General features: G+C 38.7%; 1 protein-coding gene across 2 annotated transcripts in view; it reads right to left on the bottom strand.

Moving 5' to 3' along the window:
* The window catches only part of MOB2 (MOB kinase activator 2), a 109,130-nt gene that overhangs the window by 42,220 nt on the left and 45,213 nt on the right, over positions 1-21,697 (bottom strand). Inside the window, exon 1 of one of the 2 annotated variants that reach the window (XM_058863568.1) lies at positions 12,104-12,156. The exons of the other annotated variant lie outside the window; for it this stretch is intronic. Within the exon in view, the coding sequence (XP_058719551.1) occupies positions 12,104-12,141 (38 nt within the window). The 5' untranslated portion in view covers positions 12,142-12,156. Of the gene's footprint in view, positions 1-12,103; positions 12,157-21,697 lie in introns of those variants that run through there. 2 annotated transcript variants of the gene reach the window in all.

Genomic DNA, 21,697 nt, shown 5'->3' with positions numbered 1-21,697 from the left:
AACTTGCACACATTTCCCAACTTCATCAAGTTACACCTCTGCTAAAAGTGAAAGCTGCAGTTTACCCTCTCCGGGGCTTCACTTACTGCCTCATTTCTAATTCCAGACAATCAGTTTCCAGCAAAAACTGAAAGCCTGTGCTCTCTCACCATGTAACAAAGGAAGCCAGATTTTCCTCCTTACTGTAGACATGTGCTTTTGTGCAACTTCCATTAGCAGATTGTTGCTTAAGAGAAACAGACTGGCAGTGAGAAATAGCTCAGCAGCTTGGCATTTGTTCTACTTGTGTAACCCTTCACAAACAGCCTTGCATTTCCATGAAGGCAACAAACATCTGCTCTGTACACATACAAATATTAAATAATCCAGAAGTCACAATGCTGTTCAAAAACTGGCTGAATGGACACTGAGGAAACAAAACCTGATTCACATTCTCATGCTTTCAGACCTAGGGGTGAAATTGAGTGACATTCTTGTAAAGAACCCAACGGGGCACCTGGATCAGTTCCCCTAAATGAGAGTGATAAAATCATACAAGAGCAATATCACATGTAGCTACTTGTCCCACTGACCCAGACTGCCAGGACATGGTGTTAAATACTGCTGTTGGAGGAAGTCAGAAGTGCTCAAGAACACAGGAAAACACTTGGAGAAATAGAAGACTGGGACTTACGGAGACGTGCACACTCATGTATCAGAGAACTGTTAGAAAACAGTGGTTGTGGCTCACCACGGTTGAAGATTACCAAAACCCAATAATCTCCTCACAGTCCTGCAGTTTTCTGACCACCCTTTGAAAGATCATTCTAAGCAGTAAGAACCAAAGAAAATCAAGTCTGAGCATTGTCTGAAACCTGAAATGTGTAGGAAGCTTGAAGTATGTATTTGGGACAACTAGGGAATTACATTCCTATGTATGAGATGAAGCATGGTCTGAAACATTTTGTGTCTTTTTAATCCTCAGAGAGTTGTCTATTTTGAAATTGCATTGCCATATCCCAGTATGTACTTACAGGGGAGCAGAAAAATTACAATTAGTTTTCAAGAACACGACAATAAAAATACTTAACCTGTATTGCAACATAGTTTGTAGCACAAACTGCCTCATCATTATCATACTTATTCATGCTATAGAGCAGAATGATATAGCAGAATAAGTACTTATCAGATTTACTATTGATAAACTATTCTGTGTATACATTACTGGAAATGCAGACTTTCTATTCCCTTTTTATTGAGTGCCATGATAGCAAAGTTGGAAACTTATTACTCTATACAGATTTTCAATATATGTAGAATATAAAAATCTCAACTTATTTATTCAGTCCACTAAATTTCTCCAAAACAGTAAGAGACATTCTCCCTCCCACCAAATGTTATTAAGAACTCCTATAGTCAGTATATGAGCTGATGGCCAGAGCAAACTTACACACAACAGAACTCCTTTCCAGAGCAAAACAGAAAAATGGGAACTGATAATTCCACAACCACATTCCCTTAAAACCCAAACCCTTGCTTTTCTTGAATCATTTTTAGGAGACCTTATTCATAGGACTTTTCTAGTACACAGTGACACACTACTATTTGCCCTGTACCTGACCATTGTGACTCTATCTATTGATCACATAATGGGTGATTGACTGCACAGTTCTCCACCAAAGAGCAAAATTATGTGTTTTTTTTTTTTACTTAGAAGGAGAGCATCAAGAAGAGATGTGAATCTAAGTTGGTTGAAATCGCCTCCGTAATAATAAAATTTATTTTTGTAAACTGTAGCAGTGGATTTGACTTGAAAACACAGTCACCTCAATTTGTACTACTTTAAATTGGAATGTTGAAATAGGAATAATGTTCAAAATCTAAGGTGGGAAAAGGCTGAAGTTACTCTGGTGCACAGAATATGGGACAGAATTGGTATAGCTGTTAAAATCTAAACTAATTGACTTGGTTTTGGAGAAACAACTGCCACACCTACAGATACTCCTCCAAGTCAAAAGAAGAATAATTCTGTTGCTATCCTGTGCATTTTTACCATCCTTACAAATTTATTAGGATTGCAGTTGGAGAAGGCTACAGTTACTTTTTATGTGGCTTAAGCACATATTCCTACTCTGCCACTGTTCCTTGTAAAAGTCGCTCTTCAAAGCTTAATAGCCTGTGACAAAAACTAATCCATAAAACTGAAAACAAGGGATTGGCAAAAGAGCCTGCAAGAAAAGGGGGGAAATAATGTTAATTTTTCTACATTTCAAAGATTGGTCAAAGTGGCCTAATAAAAACCACATATCCAGCTCTTTCTGTCACCTCTTGGCCGGTTGCTGTCTGCTACAACTGTGCAAGTAAATCCTGATGAGATGGGCATGGAAGAAGGGGCTGTTTCACGAGGGCCGAGCCAAGGGTCTCTCAGGAGGCTGCAGCTGTCCCCAGGCTCTCGCTTGGCTGGCAGCTGCCATGGGCACGCACTCACTGCCTGGCTTTTGTTTTTCAGAACAGGGAGAAAACACATTTTTCCCCCTCCCTTGTCTGGGAAACAGGAAACAGATTCTTACAAAGAATCTCCCACATACAGACTGGGCAGGAAAAAGGTGGAGTTTGGCAACATTAAGATTCGTTCTTCAAATGCAGACCAGTAATTATTGTAAGGTAAGCAACAGGATGGCTGGGCTTACTAATGTTTACTCACCCTGGTGCTGCTGTTTTGAAATGTATTTATATTTCATGCAGACTTGCCCATAAACGTAAAAATCAGTTATTTTTACCTGAATTTTCAGGTGGTGAGACCCTTGTACAGACTTTATTTACTTTACATAAGTGCAATGAATGTAAGTATGTCTTTTCCAATAACTGTACAAGTTAATTCATTCTTATGAGCCTTATAAAGTGGCTAGACATTTTTATCTATGTTTTATAAACTATGCTGTTTCAAGTGGAGAATACAGCTCCCCAGAGCACAGGAAAGTTCTATACCTCCACTTCAGAAACCACAAATCAGTAGTAATATTGTCTTTAGCTCGGGGCGGCAAGGTGGGGGGAAATCATTAGGACAGAAATGTGTGTGGGTTTTCTAGGAAGGTCACTTGTTAATTAATCAGTGTGTTTGAAAAGATGGATCTTGTTGAACGCATGTGCATCAGAAACACATATTAAAAATTGGTAACAGAAAAAGAATTAGTATGAACAGAAAGAAAGTTCTCCACTGGAAAAAAAACCACCAAGATGTTGGTTTGACACCACTTGTTATGAATTACCCAAGAAAAAAGTCCTAAAATAACTTGATTGCATCACACACTAAGTTTGAGATGTTATTCACCTTCACAGGAAGCACCTAACATCCAGCTTGCTCAGTATTGCTCAGAGTGCTAGTCTGCATGGAAATCTACCTCTTTTTCTTCAAAAATTGTAGTCTAGCCATTGAGAAATTAAAATTTTTTTAGTAAAAAAATTAAATGAACCTGCAAAAAACCTGATTTCTTTCAGTTCCTACACAGGTACTTAAACTTGTGCTTGTCAAGGTCAGACTAAACAGCCTTTTAGAGCTTACCAAAAAAAGATTTGTTTTTAGTAATCCTAAATGCAGTGTCTTGAGCATATTACAAACCTCAGCACTTAACCCAATAAAAATATTTAAATATGTAGTCAGTGTAATAATACCTCTTCAGTGTTCTGTGAGCCATCACTCATTACAAAAATCCTCTCACAAGCTCTTTGAAATCAAATTATAATGAAAAAAATATTAAATGACCTGCAGAAAATGCCTTGTTACTGTATCTTGAATACACCCATAATTAAAACTGACTGGGAAGGCAAACACTTGTCTTGAAAAATAATGTGTTCAACACCTTTGAGTAATGTAGCTGCATGACTGCTGTGAAATAAAGCACCCAAGCCAATAAACCCAACAGGCACAGAGAGTCAGCAGCAGTGCTGCTGCAGCTCCCTTCCATTCAGCAGGAGCCTCTTGTCCCAATGCATCAGGTTCCTAATCCTTAGCACCCCTTGGCATCGCTGTTGTTCTCTCCCACATAGGAGAAGTTAAAGAATTCCCATTTTCTTTTAGCTAAGCTGGCAGCACTGAGCAAAGTGATGGTGTACGCTGCATTGCTGGCAAGACATAGCTCTGGGAATTGGAGAAAAAATTATTAACAGGTTTTGGTGTTGCTTTTTCTTCCTTAGCTTTAAAGGGGGCCATATTTAAAAGTCCCCCCAAGACAGCTCCAAGGAAAGAAACTTCAATTTACATCATCATTATTATAGGTATGATTTGACAGTGGGCATGGGAAGAAAACGTGCTCCCATTCTCTTTTAATAGAAAGCCTGAATTCACTGAAAAATGCTTTTTGAATGGCTACATTTAATACAATTATTCAGTATCCTTTCACAGCAACAACCCATTAAAAACCTCTAGTCCTCAGAGCACCTTAGGGGGAAGAAGCACAAATAAACTGTCCATTGCATATCAAGCTTCTGTATCTGCAATTCACAGTAACTGGTATAAAAGCTGATAGCTAATTTACTGTCCCTAGTTGTTATTAATGAACTATAAGTTTGGCTGTTCGTAGTTCTGGTGTAAAACAGGTAAATTATATGGTTAGTTTTAGTGGGTACTTCTTACCCTGCATATATACAACTTTCATTATAAGCCCTGACCACAGCACATACTCCAGAAAGCAATTTACTTGTATGGAGAGAGGAGGTAGCAGAGAAAGTGCCAAAAAAATTTTAAAAATTAGGCATCTGAAGTGCTTTGTTGTTCCCTGTTCTGGCCCCAGATTGTTAATGGAACATCTTTGTAATACTCAGATCCTAAAATGAGCACTTCCTACCACCTGAGATTCTGTATAAGACAAAGGATAACAGTTCTCTTGAATCTGTGTCACAACATTGTTTTATATCAAGAGGTGAGACATTCCCATTAAGTACATATACTATGGGGGAATTAAAAAAAAAAAGAAAGAAAAAATAGAGGGAGAAAAGAATACACACACACAAGACATGCAACAGCATATTCTGGAGTTCTGAATTAAATATTTGCTTCTGGTAGAGACTAATAAAATATCCATGAAGAGCTGCTGCTAACTGCATGTAGATAAGCTATGAGAATGAACATTTATTCCTATAGATTATTCTTTGATTTAAATAATTCCAAAAGTTGGGAGACAAACTGATCAGGACAGTTTTAAGAGTATGTATCAAAATGAGCATACTTCTGTGCCACAGCCTGAGTCTTAATCACTTTTTCATATTAAAAAAAAAACCAAAGACTTTTCTAATATGATACTTAAGTATTAACTGGCAGAGAGTACTGCAGTTTCAGTATTACATTGTAAAACTATTTTACACTATATGCCCCAGTGATCTGTATAATGGGCTGACAAAGAGGTTCCCCCCCAAAAAAACATTTGATACTTAATGTAAATACTTATTTTCTGTAAGTCATCTGCAGCATTCACCATGGAAAAGGCCCAGTTCCAAATCCATATTTGGAAATAACACTATTAATATAACAATGACTCACAGTGCAAGTTCTAATGATATCTTTTATTTAGAAACATTACATTTATAATACTTTCCCCATATAAGGCTTGAAGCTTAAGCCTTTACACATATATTGTTAGTGAATATAAAAATGCTCAATACTTAATACTTTTGAATGCTCATGCATGCAAAAAAATCCCAAAGAAAACACATGTGAGATCATAAATCTTGTGTTGTAGGACAAATCCTATGTGCACAACTAGGCTGAATATAAAGAGCAATAGAATCACAGAATGGTTTCGGTTGGAAGGGACCTTAAAGATCATCCAGTTCCAACCCCACTACAGTGGACAGAGAACCTTCCACTAGACCAGGCTGCTGAGAGCCCCATCCAATCTGGCCTTGAACACTTGCAGGTATGGTACATCCACAAGCTCCCCATAATCTGTTCCAGTGCCTCACCACCCTCATAGTAGAGAATTTCCCCTCTTCCAGTTTGAACCCCTTACTCATTGTCCTGTCACTACAGTTCCTGATAAAGAATCCCTCTCCTGCTTCCCTGTAGGCTCCCTTCATATACTGGGAAGCTGCTGTAAGTTCTCCACACAACCTTCTTTTCTCCAGACTGAACAACCCCCAGCTTTCTACAAACTACTTTCTACAATCTTCTCAGCCTGAATAGTTTAAATAGTTATAGGGGAAAAAAAACCCCATCCCAACAAATACTCCCAAAACTCTATAAAACAAACACCATTCCTGAAGGTGAAGATTTACTCAAAGATCCAGAATTACAATTCTAGAAGTGGTTTGGTATTTTGCATTGTATTTCAAACTTAGCAAATATAGAGTAAGACAGACAGTAGCAGGAGTGTCCAGGATGCATAAATAATGTAAAAATGTCGTGGACTTGCTACAAACGGTAAGCATTGGCACCACAGGGTGACAGCGAGACTACTGTCAGTCCTGCCCTTAGCTTTCAGGACCCTTGCATTCATCATCACCCTCTTTCTTCAGCTTTTGATGGCTCCATAACTTCTCCATGCTGTTCCTGTAGTAGAGCCAACAGTAAAACCAATGGGACCTCCCTCAGGCAGAGCATAGGGAAGAACACAGGAGCCAGAAGCTGCAGGAATGAGCCTTCACAGCACAGTGGGGCAGCAGTGGCCAGAAACAGTCAGAAACCCTTTCTACGTGTGGGAAACGGTGTGAGACCAGGATCCTGTCCCCATCATTTGGCTCTGTCACTGTGCAGTAATGGTAAACATGGGGTGCAGGGGAGTGGAGTGAGAGACTCGAGCAAAATATTTTATAAAGGAAGCTTCTGCTGTTTATAGCATGAGAGTATTTGCCACATTTTGCTTGTCCTCAGGGACTGCTCTCCCTCTGTACACACCCAGCAGTCAGAACTGCCGCAGTTGTCTATATCCAAACACTACTGAAACACCATCCCTTGCACACACTGCAGCAACCCTCCTCCAAAAAGGAGCAAAATAAGGGCATTTTAATGACATATGAGAAGCCCTCTCACTTTGTAACTGAGGCATGGGAATGAAGAACACTGTAAGCTTCAGAAAGTGGAGGAGTAAACCTGTAACTAAGTTACAAATGAGGAGAGGGCTACAGCTGACCAAGAAACTACTAAGATACCTCTAGTCAGGCGTGCTGGCATTTTGCACATTGTCTTGCATTTTCTGACATCATAAAGCATTCTAAAGACTACTCTCCAAAAAATAGATTCCGAATAAAAAAAAAACCCTGGAGTGGATAATCTACATTTTTGGCCCTGATCTAATAAATTTGTCCTGTGCTTTCCAAGGATAACAGTCTGTACTGCTACCCTTAGATTTACGCTTTTTTCATCACAGAAAATGTGGTAATTTGGGAGGACTGTAAAGCAGTTCAAACAGCTGCTTCTCCTCAGATAAGATATTTGGGTGTTCATACTAACCTCAGTCTGCCAGACGAGCTATTTCAGTGGGCTTTCATGAGCTGTTTGTCACAATCTTCAAAGATATTTTTCCTGCAATTGTAATGAGACTTAATAAAAAGGCCTTCTGAAGCAGACTTACTATATCCTTTCCGATTTCTACTTTTTTGGGCAAAACAAACATAAGAGTTTACTTTCTCTCCTTGGCTTGCTTTACGTCAGTACAAGACGGAAGCACACAAGAAAAACAAATTCTTTTTCAATTTCAGTGCTTGGCTCAAAAATCAAAAATCATTAGCTTAAAGCAGTGACTTGGAGAAGAGGAAACATCTTGGGGCCAATATTTTTTTATCAGTCAGTGAGCATCCATTAATCATTAAGATATTCCAAAGTATTTTGTCCCCATCCAACTTGAATTTGTTTCAAGAGTGTGGTTAGGTCTGACTGTGATAATATATAACCGCCTTCACGTACACACAGACCCAAGATGAATGCAGGAAGAAAAAAAACCAAACCAACAAAAAACCACCACACCCCCCAAAAAATCCCTTCCATGCAGAGTGGAACTCAAAGAACATTTTTCACAAGGGCCCAGGGCAGCGCTGAGAAGATGTCAAAGTATTTGAACTCTCAGGTGAAACACTGATGCAACAACGTCACAAATTAAACACAAACTTTTTGAGACAATTGAGCAAGTGCTCCCCAGCGGCACAGGCACTGAGGTGCTAAACTACAAATAGTGCATTTTCAAAGCTTTAACCCCCACTAGATTTCTTAATGCTATGATCTAGCTATGTTCTTTTGGCACTTCACGTCCCAGGAAAACATGCCACACAGCAGTTATTCAGCAGTGTAGAGTCAGGTAGGGCAATGATGAGAAGATAAAAATTATTAAATAAACATCAAAATGAATTAAATTGTGCTACACATGTGTTTCAGCAAATAATTTCTTGCACATGCCTTCCAGTTCTATTACCAGAGGTTTGGGGTGGCCACTGTGCAGTTGCAGAGATTATTGCTCAGTTTTAACAGCCATCTTCACACAGTTGGCAAGCTTCTTAACAGGAACTTTCAGACCAAATGTGGCCACTTGGCTTTGTCAAAATTACTATGACAAGCAGAAGAGAATCATCATGTGGCTCTCTGGCCAGGGTCATCAGAAAGCCCAGTGAGGGTGCAATTTTCACCTCGTAGGAATACTATTCTAAGTACAGTAATGGTCTAGGTAATACTAGAATACTGCTGGTCAGCATTCCCTATGCTGTAGGGAGGGAAGTCAGCAAATTGCCAGGTGTCCAACAGAGGTGTTTGCTTGTATGTTGTGACAATCTACTTACCACTGCAGCAAAGCCTTCCTGCACAGGGCATGGCCATTGTGCAGGGACACCAAAAGGTCTGCACCACTATGAAGATTATAGGCATGCACAGCCCTGTACATTGTGATCTAAGAGACACAGGAAGTTTACATCACATGACCAAAGTTCAAGCTGTGTTGAGGTCATATCTTGTGAAATGCTTGCTTAGATTTATACCCTTCCTTAAACTCAAGTCGTCAGAGAGGAGAAAAAGAGGAAACAGATGTGAAGTAAACAATATTTGTTACTTGACACCCTAACAGCCTGCAAAGACTTATACTGAGTATCACTAATTCCAAATGGTAAAGGGACAAGAGAAGACAAAAGAAGAAATAGCAATTGCAAAGAGAAAAAAATTGATGCTGCAATGATTACAGTGCCGGTGCGTTTTTCAGCACCAAGCAAATAAAGGAATATCTCTCCCAAGCTAAGATGACCTTCACAAGAGATCATTTATAAAAAGAAACTTTGCAATGCAAAGAAATACAATCAGCATACAGCAGGATAGCACACAACGGCAAAGCTGACAACAACACAGTCAAAGAGATGCTGGCAGGTAAAATTTCTACCTTAGTCTCAGCAAGATAAAGTGGGTCTTCTGACTCAGTGTCCTCTGCTGAATCTCAGCACCTGATCCCTCTGTCTCCACAAGCCTAACCATTACCCACTTCAACAAGCAAGAGCAAACATGTCCACGTCCAGTGAGACCTGCTTGAAGAATACCTATAAATCACTCTGAAACTCTGAGTTTTTGTTGTGTTTCCCATTTATGTTTCTACAGTCCTTACTCTAGTGTCAAGTGAGGTGTGATGGAACAGCAGAAAAGCAAGGCAGGGGAAGCTTTTTGCTGGTATTAGGTTGGAAAATATCTTCAAGTCTCTTTGCTCCCCTTGCAATCTCTCTCTCCCTTTATGAGTTTACAACTGCAAATAGAGCCTGACCAAATCTTACCCATGAAAAAAACTTATTATTACAATGACTTTTGCTACACATCCTTGTTTACAACTCCCTTTTTTTCATGTTTGTTTTGGGGTTTGGTTTTTTTACTTTTTGTTGATTTTTTGGGTTGGTTTGTGGGTTTTTTGGTTGGTTGGTTGGTTTTTGGGTTGGTTTTTGTTTGTTTGAGGGTTTTTTGTTTTGTTTTTTTTTAATAATAAAGTTTTCATGCACTTTACTGTAAAGAGCACTCCCACAGTAACTATCTGCCCTATAACATTCCACCCCAATGAGCTCCCCTCTCCTCAAGTGACCTGCACAACAGGGTGACTCTCCACCTGACAAGTGGAACGCGCTGTCCCAAACAAAAACCCTTGAAGATCAAAACAAGCTTTTCTGCTGACATGGCAAAAGTTTAGGCTAAACAGGAAAACATACTTGAAGCTCTTTTTCCATTACCTTGCATTATTAAACCATCTAGGCAAGAGATAAACATAAAAGGAATTTCTTTAATTAGATAAATCAGCTCCTCAGCATCTGTTGTTTAATAAAGTACAGCAGATCAGCATCTTAGAATCAGATAATATAGAAGTCTCCCACAAACTCACAGCTGAAGCTTCTTTTTCATGCAAGCATTTGGGTGCCACTGGTTTTACTCACTGTAATACAACACTTCCAGTTAAATGCTGGATGTAAAATGTAATGCCAGGTACACACTGGGCCACAATAAGTGAAATTCCTTAAAATGATTATGCATCACCTCGCAAGTTAGAACAAGGCAGAACAGATGCACAGGGTGATCTTGCACAATAGATTTCCCTGAAGTTCTATACCATGCATTCATTTTAAATAAAACTCAAAACAATTAAAAATTGTGCTTCTTGTAACTAAAGTCTAAAATAATTCCTTTAACATAAGCAATATCCATTATCTTTTGCTTTTCAGCATAATTTCTTAATTGACTCTCTAAGATAGTATCTCAAGGGTCACAAACCTCTGCAAAAAAGCCAAATTAATGAGAATATATTCTCAGCCTCTCTCTACTACAAACCCAATCCCATTGAGGGACAAATTCATCTACAGCTTAAAACCAAACACTGTAAGATAGTAACTTTCAATTATGTTTGATCTTGTACGCAGTCAGATAATGGCATTTTTATTACAGTCAAAAAAATGTTAAGGATGTGACAGGAAGATGTTAACACCCATCTGCTTTGACGTTTAGAAAACCTAATCCAAATCAAATTTTGGAATATTTAAAAATCAAATATAAACATATATTGGCAATGATCCTTCTAAGCAGCATTGGGCAAACCAGTGCAGGCAAAAACCAGTGCAGCCCAGCTGAACAGCACTGCCAAAGTATTCCCAATCCATCTGGGCTGGGATCTGCCTCTCCTGTGCAGTGATTGCCACTCAGCTGCAGCATGGACCATGAGTTTAAAGCCACGAGGCAGCGTGGGTTAGTCTGCACAGCTGCACTCTGAAGCACATCCGAAACACATCTGGGCTTTTCAGGAGCACAGCACTAAGGCAGCTGCAGCACTTACTCATTACAGAGGGGTAAAGGCAGCTAAATAAAGTGACAATCCAAGACTAACAACTTTCCTCATTTGTCAAGTCACCTGCCAGCTGCAGGTAAACAATTACCACTGCGAGTGGAAGTACGAGTCCTCTTCAGACCAGCTAAGCTGTGCTCAGAAATAAAACCTACATTGTATGAAGGCACAAAAGAAAATGCTTTAGTAAAAATCAAAAGCAATTATTAAAAAAAAGAAAAAAATTCACCTGGAAATTCTCTATTTTCAATTTTTATAAAATTCCTTGAACAAGGAATATTTAGTTATCTTTCCAGTTATGGTATATTATCTATTACTGAGAAGATGTAACAGAAATCAGAGAGAAATAAAACCAGTATTTTTAAAACCACAAAGCTAGCAAAGTAACTCAGTAGTAGTTTCAAGCAGTAAAAACTTTAATTTTTCAGACTGGCAAAATTTAAAGTAATTTGTATTCTGTGTTGGGGAGTGTCACATTTAATGAGTTTAGCTCTTTTTTGTATCAAAAGCTGGAAAATACTTAGAATAATTACCACAGGCATGTATTTGGGAATCACAGAGTTCCTAATGTTTCGTGGCTTTACTGAGCAGATCCATCTCATTTTAACATACAGACAACTCTAACTTGCCCTCATGAAATGCACACACTATAAAAGAAAACCTAACAAGATGCAGAAGAAATCAAGCTAAATAAGCTGCACATTTCCTATGTTGTGATCCTCTATTATTTTTGAGACAAAAGACATGGCCATTATTTCATGTACCCCGTCACTAGAAAGGAAAATAAAGGCTTCTGTTTTCACATGGTTTTAATGATGAAGTTTCAAAAGAGGATGCAGGCTCTTTCTTACCCGTTCAGCGTGTATGACCCATTCCTCCTGAGTCTCATACTTGCAGATAAGAATCTTAGGGAAAAAGTCCAAAATGAGGTGGTTTGTCCTCTGCAGCACCAGAATACAGGCACCTGTTTGGTGGTTGCGCTTTTTGTTCACCAGGGGATCTCTTTCCTGTTTCTCTGAGTCATCAGTGGGGAACAATGCGAAACCACCAGCAGAGCCACTGCGCAGGAAGCCCAGAGGAAACTGCCTGCAGCCAAACAGGAGTCTGGAGGTGTAAAAATCTCCCCAATGCACCTCTCACGAAATCCTGGAGCCCACTAAGGAAAAGCAGCAAAAATTCTGAGGACTTTTTTTATAAAGTACCTAAAGCTCCCTCTGCACGTGCAAGAATAAATTTTGTAGAAAGCTGTAGTTTATCAGTGAGCTGCTCTTCTGAATAACCTGAAAGCAGCTTCAGATCTACTCCCTCCTGCTCACCAGCCCTGCTGCAGCTATTACTCAAGCACTACCCTCAGAGCACAAGGCAACTAAACAAGAAGCCTTAGATAACAAATATTCAGCCTTTTTTGTTTTGGCTTTTTTTTCCTCCCCCAGTATCAAGTTAGAAATTACACATGTGGAAAGGGACATACGATTAGTGGTTAAAAGGCTTATTTTCCTTGTAGTAGGTTAAAAACAAGCAGATCTAAAGTCACACTCGAATGCTGCAGGGAAATATATCCTCTAGCAGTCCAGTGCTGGGCAAGATGCCCTGCATAAATCACAGGACTGCACTGTCTCTGATGAGGCTGTCTTCCTGCCCCTTCTGTTCACCCTGCCATTCCCTGGTAGCAAAGAACCAAACAGCTGCACAGATTAACATCTGGTGAGTCTACCCCACAATGCAAAAATCACTTCAGGTAGTTGTTGATCATTTACTGTCTGTGAGCAGATCAACACCCACTTAAGCAATAAATCACACAAAAAATATTTTTATCAACAGATGTTGAAGTGACCATCACTTGTGGCCCAGGTGAAACTGCTTTAGGATAATGGGAAAACTGCACACTAGACAAATATAAAGATTAAATATTCACTACCTAAAAAGCCAGAAGAAATCAATCCCATAGAGCTCTGGCCCAAGTAAAACATTATTCTTATTTGAGTGGCTCAAATGTCTGAAGACAGTATGCTTGTCAAGCTGCATTTTTATTTTAGTTAGTTTAACAGTTATAGAAAACAAGCCTTAAAAAAATAATTATTTATTTGTAGGTGCCTCAGATTATACAGTTAGGTATAATCAAGAATATCTATATATCGGGACTATAGATCACAAATGCTGAGAGAAAAACAGTTACACTGAATTACAGGCTGAATAAATCAATGCATTCCTGTTGATAAAAGGCAGTGAGACTGAGCTGTACAAACATGCTGCATCTGCAGGATAGAAATTCTCGGCATCTATGTGCCTAATCTGAAGCACTGCCCTTGACCCATGCCACCCTAGGTGAAGGCAGATGTAGAATTAGCTGGAGCCTAGAGAGCATCAAGAAGATTATCTGTCTTACACATGCAAAAACTGAGGAAGAAAAACAAGACAACACCTTCCAAGAACGTAAAGAGAAAAAACAAAATGTTCTTCCTGCTCTGTCCATCACAAAGGCATTTGAATTAAGCAAGAAACACACCAGGTTAGTATTATTTTACTTGGTATGTGTGTGTTTTATTTGGGTTTTAAGTACAGGAATAGATTACAGAGTCTACATTATTGCAGGCCTTTGAGATGATCTTGCTCCAGAGCTGGCGACCAACTAGGTGACCTCTATAGGTGTCTCTCATCTCTACCTTTTCATGATTTGCTCCCAGTTCTAGCTGGTAGAAAAAAAAATTAATCATGCTGTGTAACCATGACACAAACTACTCAAGTCAAACCAGACTAGAGCATTGTTTAAAATTTCCTCCTCAAAATAAGACAGAGTGGCCAGGACTCCAAGTAGGTCCAACACGTACATTACAAGCACAGTGGTGGCAGCACTGTTTTTATCATATACATTCTGGCAGACAATGATACCTCACATGTTCTTCTCAGCTTTACAAAAATCCTACCCGTGTACTGGCTGGCACCAGGGCATAATTATTCCAGTTGCTATGGTCAGGCCTCACTGTCCCTCAGGAGCTGGCCAAGATTCCCTGTGGCCATGGAACAGCCCTAAGTCAGGTCCCTGCAGGCAGCTGCCTACCTACCAGTGCTGAGTAAAGCACAGACACATTCTTGGAAGCTTATCAAAGTAAACTAGGATGATTTATTTGGCTAACAATTTAGAGAATAAAAAAAATAAAGTTAATAAATCAAAAATGCTACGTAAAGATCTTTTCTAAATGCTCTGCAAACCTATCTCGAATGAAAACTTGTATTCAATTTTCTTCCTGGAATATGAGATTTTAGAGAGGTCACCTTAAATTCAGGCTCAGAGTAAAATCCAGGCTCTGGTATGTTTGCAACTTTACTGGAAATAAAAGTACATTTGACAGTATAACTGATCATATATGACACTGGGCTTTCTTTGCATATCTATTAATTTGCATTGGAGATGCACCAGCAATATGGAACATGGGCACTGTCATGAGGTGGTATCTGATAACTATTACTTACCAGCAATTGACTGCTGTTCTAAACTGGAGACTCATATTTGTTATGTAACTTAAAAAAAAAAAAAAAAAAAAGCAGACCATCCCACCACTTTTTTTAAATGCCTTCCTGGAGACAAAATTTAAGTGATTTACCAATTAATTTTCTGAGTATTTTGCTTTCACTAACTACCTCATTTTTTAAAAGTTAATTTCTGAATTCTGCTGCTGAAAGCAGCTGCTGTTTTTTCGAAACTCTACTTCTGCAGAAAGACATTAATTCCTTTTATTCTTCTTCACTCCCCAATGCTCTTTCAGGATTACAGCAGCACAAGGGTATGTGTTCTTTAACATCTCCATCTGAAAACTATTATAGGAAACCAGCAACTAAATATAAACTGTCCAATCAGAGCCAAAGTCAGCCACATCGATGCTGGGATCCCAAAATGCTATCATGGACAAAAGAACTTACCACAGAAACACAGCTAAACCTACTTGCCAACACAACTGCTTCAGAAACAATGAATTGCTGCTTCAGAGAGGTCTTCTGGAGAAATGTGTTTTGTTAACAGAGATTAAAAAGCCCCTTATTTTCAGTCAACATAAAGATGACAAACTCGCTGAATAGGCAACTCCATGGTGAGGCAATGCACTGTAGACATTATCTCCTACAGTATTTTCAATTAGCTGCACCTAAAGAAATCCTCTTCTCTCTCTCCCTACACGTAAGCATTCCAGAGACCATACACAGGCTGAATCATCCTCACTGTGGTGAAGGCACATGGGAGAAGGGAAAACATCTTTATGTCTTCTTAAGATCCCTTCTGACAAATAAAGTGTTTGTACAGCCCACTTCTCTTTTATTCCCTTTCCCAAGCAGAATCCATAAACTTTAGCATGGATTTTTTGTTCACAGGCTAAACATTCATCCAATTACTGCTCCGCTTTTCCAAGGGGAATTTCAACAGTACCATTTGGCCTAGTTATTCTGGACATTAGCTCAAAGAACAGTTCTTTAGATAACATAAATTAGCATGGACGATTTACCATTTTCAACCATGTCCCAGCTACTTTGAGCTTTGAAAACATCATTAAAAGATCTATTTCAATTCTGATTAAATAAATTCCCATTTAATAAGAAAATGTACATGTTAAGTAAAAGGCTGAGTACAGAAGAGAATAGCCAGTCCTCCACTACTTGGACAGACTTACAGTACACTCAGAGCTTAATTATTTGTCCAGGGGGAGCTTTGCATATGAATGAAACATCTTTCTACATCTAAAAAGAAATACTCACTAGCAACCTCAGCTCCCCACATCTGGTCAGGAAAGAGAGGAGACAGAGTGCCCATATGTACCCAATTTGCCAGAGCCACAGTTTTCACAAGTGTCAAAAAGTTACTTCTACAGTATATTTATTGTTATTTTATAGGGGTATTGTTGACCCTCTTTTGAAAAATCTATTTGACTACTGAAGAAACAAGTTACTCTTTCTCCTGGAAAATACCCACTAACTTCATGCTTAACCTTGTTTTCTACTGTCTTGCATCATAACTTGTATTTAAGGATTGTCCAAGTTAATTCCCAAGATATTCAGTCAAATACTGAACTGTTACAAGAAACAAATTTGAGGCTGCTTTTCTGGGCTGATTATACACTTACAGCACTGCACCAAACAGTGGGTCAGGCAGATTCACTTCTACCCAACTACTTACATAATTCAGACTTAATTTATACACTGATATTAGAGGAACAAAGATCTTACATATCACTATCAACTGTTGCTTGATAGGGAATCAAGCAAAAAAGTACTTTTTCTACTTGAGAAAGTAGAGAAGGAGAACAGGAAAACTGACTCTAAGACATAGCTAGATGTAAATGTTACCCCAAATTCTTCTGATTCATTTGGCATGTGAAGATAGTGCTGCCTCAGCTTCAGAGCTGAAGAGATTTCTTTGCCAAACTTGTAAAGAAATCCCATTACACAGGAGATTTTGGCTTAGTTGTGAAAAGAAAGAAAACAGCCCTGTCTGGGGACACTACAATGGTCAATATACAAATGAAAGTTGTAATACATTTCCTATAGCCAAAGAGAAAGCCATAACAGGGGAGAAGTCCTTAAGCTGCTTTTTAGGAGAAGATTTTTGTTCTGGTTTGGTTTTTCTAATGAATACAACAGGCAATCCTGATTTAAAGCAAAAATGACAGCAGCACTGAAAGGGTTATTGCTGTTTATAATAAGCAAGCCAGGACAGTGTTGGAGAAAGTTACAGAACTGTAATAACATAACAGCAATCCGCCTGGAAACGGAAAAGGGTGGGTGAGCAGTTTCTACCGGACCAGGGCAAAAGCCAGGGTTTATAAATTTAGAAAAAAATACACACCCACACAAAACGTCTCAAGTAAGAGGATAGGGGATGAGGGGGAAGAAAAAAAAAAAGGAAAAAACCACACACACCATTTTACAAGGCCTTTATATAAATTTTGCCTAATCATTCTTAATGGACATCTGCCCATGGCTTAATACAGGAAAGACCAAGCTTTCAGTGTGTGCCAAACTGTCTGAAACACAAACCTCTGGCACACTGCCTGCTTTGATCCCCCACTTGGGGCAGCTTCCTGGAGATAGGCTTGGAGCAAATGAACACAGACACATCGCTCTTCGGAAGGGGCAGCCAAAAGAGTTAATGTTACGTGAAGCTCAGTATTGGACTTCACGGTACTCAAGTGCGTTCTTTTCAATCTACTTTGAATGATTTTAGGTTTTAAAAACCAAAGCAGCTGGGCAGAATTCAGTGATTAGTTTTGGTGTTAGAGAAAGGTCCTTGCATAGGGTTAACAAAACTACTGTGGCAAAAGAAATACTTCAGTGGGAGGTGAAGGCTGCCGTGATTCACGAAGATGGGCACAGGGACAACAGGTATTTATGTAACTGTGGCAAAGGGCTGTAGAGCATGAAGACCCCTATTCAGATCAGCCCCCAAAACTCTGTCCATCTCAAAGGAAGGCTCATAAAGTAACATAAAAAATAGTAAGAGAAGATTGATGTTCTTGGCAAGAGCAGAGAGCAGGTAATTTAAAGCAGGCACTGCCCCTTCAGCCCAAGAACAGGAAAGAACTGTATGAGTTACCAACACGCTCCACCCAGCAAGTCCCAGGCGGTATAAAAGTCTCTGCTGCAAAATTTAGCCAGTGATACAATCCAGGAGAAGTCTGGAAGTACCACAGAGGGAGAACAGGAGAGATATTTCTGAGAAAGAGACTTTAGCTAAAATTAAACACGATCAGGCACATACAAATCCCTGAAGCCTAGAGAAAAAATAGTCAAGTTTTCTATGGCACACTGGCTTCTTCCATTTTATCCTTTCCTTTTTTTTATTTTTTTTTTTTAATTTAGCCAAATGGTCTTACACTAAGGTGCTAAAAGCTACAACCAATTTTTCAACTAAAAAAAAGTTTAAAGCTAGATTGGTTTTGTTAATAATGAAACAGTACCCAGATTCTAATACAAAAGCATCATATCCAACAAGCAAAACTTTTTTTTATAGAGAACCCTTAAAAAAGTAAAGGAAGGAAAATTCTTTAAATACTAAAAAAAAGTCTGTAATTTTAGTCAAATACATAAATCATTAAAAACAAGAGGTATCAGGAAATACAACTGGATAACACACCTATAAGTTTTATAAAACAGATCACATGCCATATTTAGGTGAGTACAACAGGTACACTTGAATATGTGCTTGGTCACTATAGTATTTTAAATCTGAAATAAATGAAAAGCGCCAGGCCATCACTCTGAATCTCCTTTTAAAATTTATTATAAGCTTGGTCTTGCACATCCTCCCCAGTATTCTCAAAGACTCATTCATCTCTTCCATTACCACCCTTGCTACTGCACAAACACACTGAAGGGACTCTGGAATGCCCCTCTCACACAAGGGTAAATCCCAAATTCAGACTGCTGATACAGACACTTACTGCCAAGTATTATGAATTAAATTATTTATTCAAGGAATTTTAACAATTACAGCTCTAAATGAGAACAAATCTAGGAACCAGAAAGTTGTTATTTTGCAGTTCCTAATTCAGAAGGGTCTGTGCAAAAGTAAGCAAAAATACTTACTTGATAAGGGACACACTGATAAACTCTGCACTTCAGTATCCAGTACAAATCTCAACAAAGGAACACTTCTGCACCCATGGAATACAGTTGGCTTTGACCTAAGGAATTATGTGTGGGAACTGGGGGTGGGACACCCAATGATAAGCAACAAGAAAGTGTAAAACCAACACATACATTACAGGAAAACAACTACAATCAGAAGCTTTAAGCTAATCTATCATTTGCTAACTGCTATGAAAAGAGGACAAAAGTGGAAACTTGAGTATATCAAGAATAAATTCTGATCATAAAAAATATCATCCTGCATTTGTAGAGTCATTTATCAGACATCCATCACGCTTTACCTTCAGAGAGAAGCAAATTGTCTGTCTCAAAAGAAATAAATGCAATATTGTTTTTGCAGATTATTCTGTACTTCAAGTTAATAGGCATAATGAAACAACTTCCCTGAAGTGTTAAGTGAAAAATACTTTGTGTGTCAGTGGCAAAGGCAGCAACATAAATCATTTGAACACTGGCTTTTTTAGGTGATCCTAACAAAGCCGTTGCCAAATTTGACTTCAGCTTCTGTTATTCACATTTCTGCTAGACCCTAAATGTTCAACAAAAAGTCTTTGTAGACAAATCCCAGGCATAAGCCCAGTCATCCATCCTTCAGAGAAAGGCAAGGATACTTCATCCCAGTTAAGAGTCTGGACCTCATATTTGAGAGCATCAGAACATTAACTAACATTTACATAGCGCTTTTGGAAATTTTAACAGCACTCTAGAAAAAGGCCCTGAATCCTTGCAACCTGTGTCAGTGATTGTTAAGAGTCATTACAGTGGAAAAACCCAGGAGGAAATGGCTATAAAGTAAAACAGATAAAAGGAAACTACATGGAAACAGAATGAGAAAGTGAATGCTGTTTCTGTCTTTCCCCATTACTGAGGATAAGACAACACAGGGCACCATCCACACGCTGCCTTCTCATTGTGTTTGCTCAGGCACAGCAGTGAATGTGAAGTAAAACTCTACTGGACTTTCAAGATCAGAGAGCTTCTAGCTATAAAATACTCCCTGATACTTTAACAATTTAAGGCCAGGAATGAAAAATTTGTTACATCTGCCAGTTGGCATCTTCCACTTTGGTATCTCTCTTCCCGAAGTGTAAAGCAGCAATAAAAACACTTTGGGAAACACTTGGGCAGTCAAAATACAGAGTCTAGGATTTAGTGGGATGAAGTGACTAATGCAAAGCCAAACATCAAATGAAAGAATAACGTAATTCAAAAATTCTCAACTCTTAATTCAAACCTCAGTGCCTAGGCCTCCTGCCTTTCAAAATACCTCTTACATGAGAGAAGCTGCATTTGAGTTCCCAGTAACTGCCCTTCATTCTCTCATCTGTGGGCACACGCAGACCTTCTCTAAACATTTTTCCTGAACATGGAACTCAGCTCTCAAGCCAATATGGTAGACAAATTCTCCAAGATTTTTACTTTATATGCTCATTCGCAAGTGAAGAAAAAACTAAAATTAAATAAATAAGTAAAAAATTGGACACTCACCACTAAATTTCATCCAAACTTTGTACAACTGCTGCCTGTCCACACTTCTGCTTTTACAGACTTGACAAGTGACAAGTAGTCCCTCAGTCTTACAATGGGAAAACCTACAATCCAAGGCAATCCCTAACTCCTTGCTTACATAATGTATCCTATCCCCATATGCAGTCTTATATCAGAAAAGCATTTAGCATAAAATGCTGATCTTTAATGCCTTCAGAGACATGGCAGTATACTTCTTTAGTAGCAACAGATGATGAGGGAGAACAAAGCAAACAGTCCTATCTTGGAAATGAAACATCTTCCTCCTGGCAAAAGATGGAGTAATTTAACATTAAAAGCAGAATTTCCAAGATGCCAGTGGAATTCTTACCCTTTTACTGTACCATTACCTAGATGGAGAACTTAAAGGGAACAAGTAATCTTGAAGACCCCAGTTAGATAAGAATCAGTTTTGGCTGAAAACCAAGGAGTAAGTCAGTTTAAATTTTAAAAACTAACTGCCCAATTAATGAAGTCAAAAAACTCCATATAACAGGTTAGAGTTGCCTGACAGCCACCATGTTTTTTAGTTTTTAACATCCTTTCATATAAAAGGTTCCTGGAAGATTTTAACCATCATCAGTTTAGGCCCACATGCAAATATAATGATCAAATACCTTTTTTTTCCTTCAAGCATGACTAAGGATACACATATTATAGCCCACTCCTTCCCCACAAAAAATCTCTTCCACCTACATATGTTAATTAAGACTGCACTTTTGTTACGCTTCCCTTCTTCACAGATTCCATTTTTACTTCTTCCAAGATTTAAAAGGAATACTAAGAGTAGAGTCATCTGTTCTAACATTTCTAGTTGTATCTACCCATCTAATTCCATCAGAGCACAGCTTCACTAACTGCAGCAGGTGAAACACAGACATGACAGCCACAGTGGCTGGAACCTTATTTTCAAGAGGAGGTTGGATACCTGCTTGAGCCATTCCTTCTATACACATAAAACAGAATTCATATTACAGGATTTCAACTTAAACACCTGGGATTTTAGATAAATCTTGAGTCTTTAAAGCTTGCTATTTGGGGTCACAGTCACAACGTTGCTACTTTGCACTCATGATCCAGGAGAATTAATGCTGAAACATTAAACCCACTCGAACTTTTTATTCCCATCAGATGGGCAAAGGAGAGCCTTTACAGCAGATAGAGAAGGGTGACTCTCCTTATATGCTATTCTGTAATATCTACTATTTATCCAATGTCTTATTATTGTTGCTGTTGTTATTTACTTCCTTATTTTGCTTGAATTTTTAGTTCATCTTATTTTGCTT

This window comes from Poecile atricapillus, chromosome 1 (assembly GCF_030490865.1).
Source record: "Poecile atricapillus isolate bPoeAtr1 chromosome 1, bPoeAtr1.hap1, whole genome shotgun sequence".
Lineage (NCBI taxonomy): Eukaryota > Metazoa > Chordata > Aves > Passeriformes > Paridae > Poecile > Poecile atricapillus.
The sequence above is the reverse complement of the archived record's forward strand: the minus strand, read 5'-3'. Positions and strand labels throughout refer to the sequence as shown.